Consider the following 11,613-nt stretch of genomic DNA (forward strand, 5'->3'; position numbering starts at 1 on the left):
CTATCTCCGGAGCCAACAAGTCTGCCCAGAGCTCATGCAACGTGTGCTGCCCGCACAGTTTCCGAGTGCTCTCCCCGGGGAACACTTCACTCGAACACTTCTCGCTGGCGGGGAGAGCCGAAAGGTTCAAAGATGCCCTATTGCCAAAAGATCGCATGAGGAAATAGGTGCTTCGAGGTCAGACTCGGCTTGAATGCCAAGGAATTTGTGAACGCTGAGACATGACGCTCTAGCTTTCCTGAGGGATTCCAAACCTTCTCACTGACAGGACGAGACCTGAAGAAAACCTCGAGGCGGCTGGAGTGCTCTTTCTTCCCGGGAAAGAGCAATCCGGCTCATTTGAAACGGCGCACTGAAGCTTTCCTTTCAAAAGAGAGGGCAAACCGTCTCGAAAAACCTAAATCCCTACCTGCAGAAATTAAATAAGGTTTCTCCTTGTCCTGAAAGCCCACCATTGCTCCAGCGCCGCCCCGTCCCAGAGCCGCCCGGGAGGAGGTGTTACCGTATTTGCCGTCACTAACGCACCGCCGCATTTGATGAGGTGAAAGTCCAAACGTGGTCCCGTATAGCACGCCGCAGAAGCGCAAAGCCGTAATGCCCCTCATAAAAGCGCCACCTCGGAGCGGCGCATGCGCCGTGCGGCCATGGGGGCGGGAGCGTGACCGCGACCCGGTGGGGGTGAGGAGGAGCGGTCGGTCCCGCCTCTTCCCCGCGGCTTCTCGGTGCCGGCGAGGCCTGCCCGGGGCCCGATTCGCCGGCCGGCGGGCCTTTCCGGTAACGTGGAGCCATGGCGCAGCGGAGGGCGGCGGAGCGCGGGCCTTGCCAAGGGGCGGCGGAGAGCGCCAGGCACCAGCGGCAGCTTCTAGAAGGTGCCGGGGGGGAGGGGGGGGGTTGGGGGCGGTGGGAGCGCGCGACCTCGTCCTGCCAACGGTCGGGAGCGCGTGCCCCGGGGACGTTGCCCGCTGCGCCCGTCCGGGCGCAGCGGGCAACGTCCCCGGGGCGCGCGCGCGGGCGGGTGGTTGGGGGGGGGACTGAGGGGGGGGGAGCGAACTCCCGTCGCGGGGGCCGGGGGCCGAAATGGGGCAGGAGCCCACCCCGCACACGCGCTAGTGAGGAAACACGCGTGGGTTCGTGTGTGTGTGTTATTCCACTACCGGCATAGCCGTAATTCCAAAAGTGTCGGTGGCAGAAAGCGCAGTTTTCGTTTTTCGGGGTTTTATTGTTTTTGTGTGTTGGTTTATCTGTTTTCCTTTTGGGGAAGATGTTAGAATCACGGGTGAGGTAGTCGTGCTTGCAATTGCTGCGTGGATGCCGCCTTCAGCCGTAGCAGAGCCAGTGCACACCTGTGGGATCATGCTGACCTCGAAGCAAAAAAAAAAACCAAAAAAAAAACCCAAAAAAAACCAAACAACATGAAAGCGAGTAAAACTGCCAGCTGGTCTGGCCGGCTCCGCTTCGTCTGTGGGTTTCATCATCCTTTCGCTGTGTTTCACAACAGCGAGGTGGCAGCGCGACCCGCTGGAGTGGCGCGCCTTGGCATTGCGGTCAGGCCACCGCCGCCTGCGAATGGAAGTGCAGCCCCGGCGTCCGTGTGTTCTGCAGGTGGCCGGGAGCGCCGCTCGATGCAGAGCCGTGCTCGCCTCGCAGCGTCGGAGGGGAGCGTGTTAATTCGTGCGCACGTACGGACCCCAGCGTGGAGGCAGAGAGTTCTTGCTGTTTGTTTCTCTGTTTAAAATTCTTCGTCTGTGTAGCTGCCTCTGTGCTAATCGGTGTGTTGCATATATATGGTGGTGGTAAAAATCCGAAGTATAGAATCATAGAATGGTTAGAGTTGGAAGGGACCTCAAAGATCATCTAGTTCCAATCCCCCTGCCATGGGCGGGGAAACCCTCCACTACACCAGGTTGCCCAAAGCCTCATCCAACCTGGCCTTGAACACTTCCAGGGATGGGGCATCCACAATTTCTCTGGGCAACCTGTTCCAGTGCCTCACCACCCTCTGAGTGAAAAATTTCTTCCTTCTATCTAATCTAAATCTCCCCTCTTTCAGTTTAAATCCATTGTCCTTTGTCCTATCACTACATGCCCTTGGAAAAAGTCCCTCTCCAGAAGAGGCTTAAAATGGAATTGCTTCACTTATTGTACTCCCATTACTTCCTTTACAGAAGAATTTAAAAGCTAATAAAAACTTACATAGACATATTTCAAGAGAAGCCTTTTTATGTGAGTGTGAAATATGCATAATTCCGAAGTCTGAGAACTAATCCCAGGCTGATGTGTGTGCGTGTGCACGTATGTTTTCTCCTGATGAGTGTGTCTCACCTAACTGGCTAGTGGCTGTGCCTGGTGTTCTTTCTCAGGAGAAAAAAAAGAAAAAAAAAAAATCTGTTAATGAGCATGTTTCAAAGTTGTATTGTACATACTGAAGATTTAACTTTAAATTAAATGTCTAGTTAACTAGACTGGCAGAAAGTTTCTGCAAATGGAAAAAGTACGTTTGGCTTACTTTGTTTTGCACTGTTTTTCTCTTTACAAATTTATTTATTAATTAGAATCATTGAGGCTTAAATTTTTACAGATAATAGAAGTTGACTTCTGTGGGATGTTTGCCAGTGTAAGAACTTCAAATTTGTTTGAAAACTTTCAGGGAATGTGAGCAATCTGTTGTATATGTTCTTAATGAAAGCATTGATGGGAAGATCATGTCCATAGAGAGCTTACCTTAATGTTTCCTGAAAATACGAGTTTGAAATCTGTTGTAAGATGTTGTTTTCTTGTTGTTGTTTTGTTTTCTTTTTAACTTTGTTTTTGTTCCATTTCAGGGAAAGCTCAGACAGAAGGTGGATCAGCTCGGACATCGCTACTTATTTTAGTGTCCATCTTCTTATCAGCTGCTTTCCTTATGTTCCTGGTATATAAAAATTTCCCACAACTTAGTGAGTAAGTATGTCAGAAAAGACTAATTTATTTGCTTTTCATTCAGTATTGAGTTGTAGAGGAGCCTACATGAGGTTAAGTGATCTTTAAACTGCCATGAGTTTATTATAGACATAACCTTATTTTTTTAAATGGGAATTTGAGTTTATAACCCAGAATGTCAGGATACAAAGCTTAACACTGAAATATTAACTCGTCAGATCTGTGTAAACAGAGTTGTACTTGACCTAGGGTTTCTGTTGTGCAGTTGAGATACCATGTTTTGAGAAGTTACTTCCTGTCACATTAGCAATGGTGGCTCACTACTTTCTTAACCTGCTTCAGTTGAGAGCCAAAACATGCTAGGTTTATTTTAAAATTCCTTGTGCATCCTTCTTCCTTCATATCTTAGCTTCGTCTTCTCCTTTTCTCCTTTTTGTTGCATCTAGTACTCTTTTTGGGAAGGTAGATAGTTTGACAAGATGGAAGTCTGCTTGTCTGACAATTTTCTTTTTTTCTTTTAGTAGTTAATTTTCTGTCTGATTAACTTGCTCAACAAGTTCAGTTTGCAACAGTCCAATCACTAAGTCTGATACAGAGGAAGAGAGGACACTCAGCTGTGCTGCCCAGGGTTGCACCAGATTAAGGTGTCACATGAGATTTTGCTCTTAAAGCTTTGTTTGTTTGTGAGGTAAAGCTCTGCCACTCTTTGCTGCACTTCAAATGTTATGACCCTGGAGTTGAGGTAGCTACAGTTGGGTTTGGCTGAAACGTTGGCTGTTGTTCATTTGCCAAGGTTTGGTTTGAGTAATTATTTCTTTTTGATTGGTACTTGGTAAGAAAAAAAATAATATCCTAGTAACGAAGCAGATTATTGTAATCAGTTAAAAAATGTTTTGCTAATATCTAAAATTGAGGATTTTCTAATACGAAACGCACTGTAAATCTGAAGTGTTCATCTGAGAACGTCACAACAATTATGTGGTTTGTTTGCTGAGTTTGTAGTTTAGTGATGTAGTGTATCTATCTAGCTATTCAGTAAGTAATTTTACTATACTGTCTGATGATATTTACCACTGTTCCTGTTTGTTTTTTTTTTTTCCCCTCTCCAGAGAAGAAAGAGAATGTATAAAAGTTCCTAGAGATATGGATGATGCAAAGGCCTTGGGAAAAGTCCTGTCCAAATACAAGGACACGTTTTACGTTCAAGTGTTAGTGGCTTATTTTGCCACATATGTTTTGTATCCTTTTTCTGTTACAAAAAGCAGTTTTGATGCAGTCATGTTTGTCTGAAAAATGAAAAATACAAACTTAGAAATTCTTAATCATGGGTGAAGAAGGCTAACATACCTAGATGTGTTTATAAATAGGCACAAATATTCCAAAATCTTTCAACTTAAAAACATTTCATCTGTGTTTCAGTATGCTTTTTGGGCTGTATTACAGGAGTAGAAGGAAACTGATGCATGCACGTATAGTTGTAACTGCTGTTGGGGGTTTGCATGCAGCTTCACCTCGACTGTGTCTGTTACCGACAATATTCTGGCTTTGATACTAGACTTGCTCTCGTTTTAGTGTTGCGCCAACTTTTTTACTGGCAAACTGAGTTGCCGGTTAGAAATTGGTGTTGATTCTAAAGGAAAACAGACTACTGTACTGCTCTTCACTGAGACGTTCAAAAGTGCCGTATAAGGGTAATTTACAGAATATTTAACGGCATTTCTAAAGGAAAGCGTTTCGAGCCTTCTTTTGTCTCTGCTGTGCCAACAGTCAAAAACCAAATCTCTGTTTCCTTTTAGGGAGCTCTAAATTTCTGAAGTACTTTCTGCCTAGGGAGACACAAAGGCTACTTGTGTTCTGTGTTAATTTCTTTTTCCTGAGTGTTGAATATATTAAGTAATCATTAAACACACTCTTGACTGGAACACTTAACTAAAGGTTAATAACTTTTAAAAGCTGTATGAGAGATCTGTTTCATAGTTTAATGCAGGAGGCTTTCGTAACTTGGAGAAAAATCAGTGCTGTATGTGCCATTAGTAATTATCCTCTAGCTCCTTCTTTTTAATTGTAGTTCACAAATAATAGGTTTATGAAGAAAAATAAAGTGTTAGTTTATATATTAACGAGATGTAGAACAGAGTTGGCTGGTTGTTGAACTGCTCTATAGCCCCTGATGTGATGACAATTACTGTCTCAGCAGCAGACTGTGATCAGCTGACAAGAATGTTACAGTTATTACAGAACTTTGACGCTTGCTTAGAAAAAGCTGTACTGGTTGAAATGGACTTAAGGAAGATTATTTGGCTTTTTGATATTTCAGTCAATTCAACTTAGAAGATAAAATAGTGTGCAGATTTTTTTTTGCTTTGTAAGATTTCTGTCCAAAGTGGGCAATATATCATAGTCTCAAGTATGTCTAGCAAGCCTTAAGCTCAACAGCCTGTTAGCTTTTGCTGCAGAAACTTAATTTTTGCCTTTTTGAAAAATTCTAACTGAAATTGGTGATAATATTTCATAGTTATCTAGTGATTGCACCATGCCTGTTTGTAAAGAAGTAGTAGTTGCCTTCATGCATGTTAGTCTTCCACCAAACTCATAGTAGTTATGGCTCGGACAGTTCTGTGAACTTTTCAGAGAGAATATCTGAAATCTGCGTATCTCTAGTCAACAATGTAAAATCAGAAGTATATGTTTTCCTGTAATGTCGCAATAAATCCCCATTGTCAATTATAGAACAGATAAAGAGAAAAATGTAGTACAGCTTTTATTTTTTAGTGACTTATTTTTGTATGTGTTAATGATCAATCTACCCCTTGTTTTCTCTGTGCTTGGGCTTCTTGTTCTACTCTGCAAATGTATTTTCAAGTAAAAATCTTTAGAGGCGATGCTTATTTATATTTATGCTTTTTCTAATTGCAATAGGTATCCTGATTGTTTACAAAATTAAGAATTGGGTAGCTTTTAAAAAATGCTTATTTTCTTAACTTAGATGCATCCAGCTTGCAAACGTTTGCTATTCCTGGGTCTATATTTCTCAGTATCCTGTCAGGGTTTCTTTATCCCTTTCCGCTGGCTTTATTTCTTGTTTGTCTGGTAAGCATGGAAAATAGTTTGAGGGCATATATTTCTATTTAGTTGGAATGCAACCAAGAATCTGGACAGCTTCCTCTTTGAAATTATCAGGGTCTGAGTGAAGTAGAGGTATACTTTAGTTTCTGAGGATTAATGAGTTCTCATTCAACTCTGTTGTGAGAATGGCAAATTACCTACAAAATTCACTGTAGCATCAGGTGATGATCCGAAACACTAAAATGTTTCTCCAAGTTTTCTCAATAATGGAGGCACCTGAGTGTTAATCAGCCAGAGTTTCCTGTACTTTAAATTTGTCTAGCATCCACCAGAACCTGATTGTAACGTCAGAACACGATTTCTGCATTTTTATTGTTGAACTGTAAAACACATGTTTTTAAATGGCTTAAATACCCAAGAAGCTTAATTTAAGGTATGAAATGTATGTTACTGACAAGTTTCAAAAAATGTCATATACAAAACATGCACAGTGATCCTTAGAATGTAAGAATAAGATAATTGAGTAGGTATGGAGGACCAAGTTGATGGATTTTCAAGTTTGAATCTCTTTAATGCCATCGTGCCCCTTACTTGCAAAGCTTTCACTGTTCAACACCTTAAAATGAAACTGCCGAAGCACTCAGTGTTAACTGATAACATTCAAAATAGACAATGTTGATTACTTAAGATTGACCTAAATACCTTGGAAATAAAGAAGCTGTCTTGGGTCAGCCACATTCTTGGGGAGGTGTGTGCGTACTGCTGAAGGAGAGCCTTTCAGCCTCAGTGGAGGGCTGCATAGAAGCAGGCTTTATCCAGCCAGTGTAATTGATAGGGATATGAGGCAAAGATTAATTATGGTTTCTGCTTGTTTGTTCATTTGTTGTTGTTGTTTTGTTTTGTTTTTTTCCCCAGTGCTCAGGACTTGGAGCCTCATTCTGCTATATGCTTTCATACCTAGTGGGACGTCCTGTTGTATACAGATATTTAACAGAAAAAGCAGTAAAATGGTCAGAACAGGTAAAGTTTCTAGAGATGCTAAAATTTATGATAAAAAGCATATGGTGGAATGGCATGGAAAACTAGAGGGTCTCATGCCCATGTATCTAGTTACAAAGAAAGGATCCTGATTCCTTTCTCGCACTGTTACATTCTCCGAGTGTTTTTAAACAGTGGGCAGTATTTCTGATTTTATGGTGTTTCCTGTGAGGAAGTTGTTTCTACCTAGGAAGAGTGTGCAACTGATAACCCCTCTGGTTAGCTAATGTCAATAGGAAACCTCTCCAGTTTCAATTTCAAGTAATAGCTCTCTAAGCATCAGAACTAACGAAAGCCAGGTTTGTGGTTTTTATAGAGGAAGAAAACCTGTAGCTGTATGTCTGATTGCAAAACAATTTTAAGATGTTATTGTGGTTGGAGCATTTAGAAACTTTCTCTTAACAATATCTGGTAACATTAGTTTCAGCAAGTGTTAGTTGTCAGATGAAGGTAAAGACTTTTGCCGTACAAAAATCATAGTGTGATTACTATTTGACCTCATGTCTCTTGCTTTGATACTCTGAAACATGTTCAAACAGTTTGGGTTTTTTTGGCAAGTATGAAGCACAACTTACTATTGTACTCTGTCCAAGATTTTTGAATCAAGTAAAAATATTTTAAACTTGTTCCTCATTAGATAAGATGTGGACTTGTGTCCAGCACAACTGACCTTATTAAATAATATAGCAATATTTTAACTCTTGACCCAAGTAGATCTTAATATTGCAGTATAATCTTGAGGCTATTCTGTGTAGCCAAGGGTTACTATTGCCATTAGTAGAACTGGATGTGTGATTTAAAATTATGTAATTAACACGTGCAGCTCATGTCTCACTGTTTACAGGTTAATTGGACTATATCATGCTTGCATTTTGAGGGCTAAAACATTTTATATGCAGGATTAATCAATGTTTATGTATTTGTCCTGGAGATTAAAGAACTCCATAGTGGTATTACTGCTCCTGGGTCAATGGTAATGCTAGGCATTCTAATGTATGGGTAGATAGGTTTTGCAACTGTGTTGGTAGCAGCCACCTGATGAACTTTAGAGCCGTGACTGGAGTAAGTTTCCAAGTGTGGAATACAGCTGTGATTTCACGTTTGATCCTGAGTTGGACAGAATGGGTTGAGAAACAAACTTCATTGCTAGTTCCTGCAAAAGCTTTAGGAATAGGATAAGCTGGCCGTGTTGAATGGACTACAGTTAGACAAGCAGAGGTTGCTGTGCTAAAGTTTAGGGAGCTGCTGCTCTGAATTACATGTTTGCTGTTTAAGTTGGTTGATTCAGACACATCAACACATGCTCTACCACAGACTGGTATTTCCAGACTAACTTCAGTACTGTTTGACAGGTGATTCACTGGTGACTCTTCCTTGAGTCACTCATTGTTTAACTAATTTTTATGCTTGGAACTTGTAAGTTTCTACAAAAGATACACAGGGAAACCGTAACAAACATCTAGTAGTAAAATAATTGTGTGTTTTCAAGGCAGTGATTTTTCTTTTTTTTCTGAATTTATTTCTGGTTTTGTTTTTGGCAGGTTGAACGACACAGAGAACACCTCATTAACTACATAATATTTTTGAGAATAACACCTTTTCTTCCCAATTGGTTTATCAATATCGCATCTCCTGTAATTAATGTGCCATTGAAAGTATTTTTCATTGGTACTTTTCTAGGTAAGAATTCTGGGTAGTGAACTGCAGTTTGGGGGTAGCCAGAAGGGTTGTTGTTTGCTGCTCTCTGTATGTGTGTTCAGCAGAGATTGCCGCTTAGTGGACAGATGAACGATTGCACAAGAATATGTTTTTTTTACTTTTCGATGTGTGGCGCTTATAGCATCAAAAGATTTTAGTAGTCAGGAGTATTCTGATGTACTGGATGAGAGGTAATGAACCCAGGCTTAATTACTTGCTTAAGGAAACATATGTTACGTGAACACTCTGTTGGTAACTTTTTGTTCCACTTCATGACTGTAATACTTCTGTGAACTTCCATATGCTCCTATTTTGAGCTGAGCATAGTTATGTGAAGATGTATGGGACTTTGATTTGAAGGATTGTTTCTCCCCTTCCCACTCCCTTTTGTTCATCATAATATATCTTCCTAGGAGTGAATTAGTAATTTAACTAATGTAGTGCTGAACGCTTTAGTTTGCAACTGGCATATTTTTGCAAATACTTTTTAATCTGGTTAGGAAACAATCCATATTTTTCCTTTATGAACTTTAAAAAAAAAAATCAGTTTGTAGAGACATAACTTGAAATCTGCAGAGTCTAAAGAGCAGAGATTATTTTTTTAGTCTTCTGTGTTTGAGTTGTTAAAAATACTAAAAATGCCATTAAAACAGTTCTTCTGATAAGGTTCTTTTGTCTTTGAATTTTGTATTTACTCACCTCTTTAAAAAAATAAAAATACAAAGCAACGAAGTCCGAAATTTTTGGTGTTAAAAGCTGAATGACTGGTTTATGATTTTTTTTTTCAATTTTTTCACCCTAACAAGATTTTTTTCTTCCTTTATCCTCCTACCTTGCTAATTCCGTGCTCCAGGTGTGGCCCCGCCATCTTTTGTAGCCATTAAGGCAGGAACAACGCTGTACCAACTTACAACAGCAGGGGAAGCTGTTTCCTGGAACTCTGTTTTTGTTCTCATGATTCTAGCCATCCTCTCCATCCTACCAGCTGTCTTCCAGAAGAAACTGAAACAGAAGTTTGAATGAGGATCGAACTGGACCAGAATTGCCCATACTTCATCTCAGGATCAGCACTTCTGATATTTGTATATTTGCTTTTCTATTGGATCTTAAGCAATTAAAGGGGAGGCTGGTAATTGATAAGAATGTCTTTAAATGAACACATGGCCTAAAATAGAAGGAACTGTGTTCAGAAATGTACTGCATATAGTTTTGTAACCAAACCACCATTGTTTTACTTTGGGAGGGTGTGTGTGGGGCCCTCAGGATGAGGGAAGTGAAAACACAGGTGTAACACTTTGCTCTGATTATCTGCAGAGCAAAAATTGTAATGTAGACATAAACTACAGATAATGCTTTCTAAAACTTGCAGGAAAAAATTCTTCATTATTTAGTCCAGTTTTGTAACATTCTCTGTAGACTTGCATGTGATCTGGTCTGAGTACATTTCTCATCAACAATATTTTAAATTTTTTTTTTCCTGTTGGAATTCCAAAATAATAGCGTGATATAATAACGGTGCTCACTCAGAAACAAAGGTTTTTCGCAGTACTTTAACTACAGTGATATTCTTATCCTGATTGTTTACTTCTATTTATTAGTGCTGTGTGGATTTAAATACTTGAACCTATATCTGCTTTACTAACTGGATTAACAAAGGCAGTGTCACATCATTCCCTCTCATCCTCCGTAAAGTTTTATTTTGGGAGAGGATAGAGGAAGGGAAAGAGCAGGTTAGAATTTTTACCATGGCTAGCTGATGATTTTGAAGTTCTAATTTTAATTTTTAATGTCTATTATTTTGCCAATATTTCACTTGCATAGATTTATCCTGCCAATTTAAGAAAATGATCATATGATTATATAAACCTCTTAGTTCTCAAATAATTTAAAAAATTTATAAGTTTAAGCAGTGTAATATTACCGTTTCTTAAGCAATATGTAAAGGGCATAAAATTTTCCATTGCAGCTTGATTAGCTAGAAATGTCAGGTACGCAAATTGGTGCAGTTCTTATGGAAGAGCTGATTCCAAATAATGTTCAAAGCATCAGGTAACAGAAGGCTCACGTGTATATAAAATTGAAAGGATGATTCCATTGTCTGGTTAGTCGGTAACTAGCAATGGGCAACTAGTTATGATTCAACTTTAAGTAAAAGTATATATATGCACTCAATAAGGTATATGATACCTCCCCTTCTATGCTTATGACTGTTGTACTTTGTCTTATTGTCAGTGGAGTCCCATAAAATGAGGCCCTGATCAGCAAGGAACTGGGGTGCACGTTTAAATTTCATGCTACTGAAACCACTGCTGCTTATATGCTTTACGTTGGTGCCCCTGGAGTATCTTGCTGAAATGGGAGTTGAGACATTAGCATATGCCCCAATTCAAGAGTTTGTTTGTTTGTATCCTCATGTGAACTCATATGATAGATCATTGAAATGTAAGAGAACAGTTCCATAAATGTGATATTGTGAAAGGTACTGGTACCTTTAAAGAGTTTTGTTCTTTTTGTAACATAATGTCAATTGTCTCCTTCATTTCATTGCAGTATTACATGTAAATATATAGTAAATATTATTGATACACTGTTTGTCTTTTATTTAAATCTGGGCTGCACAGTAAATGGTATTTTTTACATAGGTATATAAAAGAATTCATATCACTTCTGTTTGCAAGTTTATTGTTAGATCATTTAGCTTCAGCAATTGTTTTTTGTTTAGAATTTACTCTAAAAGTGTACTTTATTGGCATTTAAAACTGAACAGTGATAACTTATATTGCCACAGTTCCAACCTCAGAGGTCATCTACCCAGGAGATTTATTCCATAGTGAACTTGAGTGTGAATTTAGCTGTTGTGAGCAAGTGTCTCCTGGACTACGGAGTGTGAAG

The 11,613-nt window shown here is 39.8% G+C and overlaps 1 protein-coding gene across 1 annotated transcript; it reads left to right on the forward strand.

Moving 5' to 3' along the window:
• Nucleotides 1–787: 787 nt before the first annotated feature.
• TMEM41B (transmembrane protein 41B) lies at nucleotides 788–11,360 on the forward strand. Its single transcript, XM_086613057.1, has 7 exons — nucleotides 788–869; nucleotides 2,823–2,940; nucleotides 4,029–4,157; nucleotides 5,916–6,009; nucleotides 6,901–7,005; nucleotides 8,565–8,703; nucleotides 9,575–11,360. Exons 1-7 carry the CDS (start codon nucleotides 788–790, stop codon nucleotides 9,742–9,744), a joined length of 837 nt encoding a protein of 278 aa, XP_086469183.1. The 3' UTR covers nucleotides 9,745–11,360.
• The last annotated feature ends 253 nt before the right edge of the window (nucleotides 11,361–11,613 follow it).

The sequence above is a fragment of the Tauraco erythrolophus genome, chromosome 6, assembly GCF_009769465.1.
Source record: "Tauraco erythrolophus isolate bTauEry1 chromosome 6, bTauEry1.pri, whole genome shotgun sequence".
Classification (NCBI taxonomy): Eukaryota; Metazoa; Chordata; class Aves; order Musophagiformes; family Musophagidae; genus Tauraco; species Tauraco erythrolophus.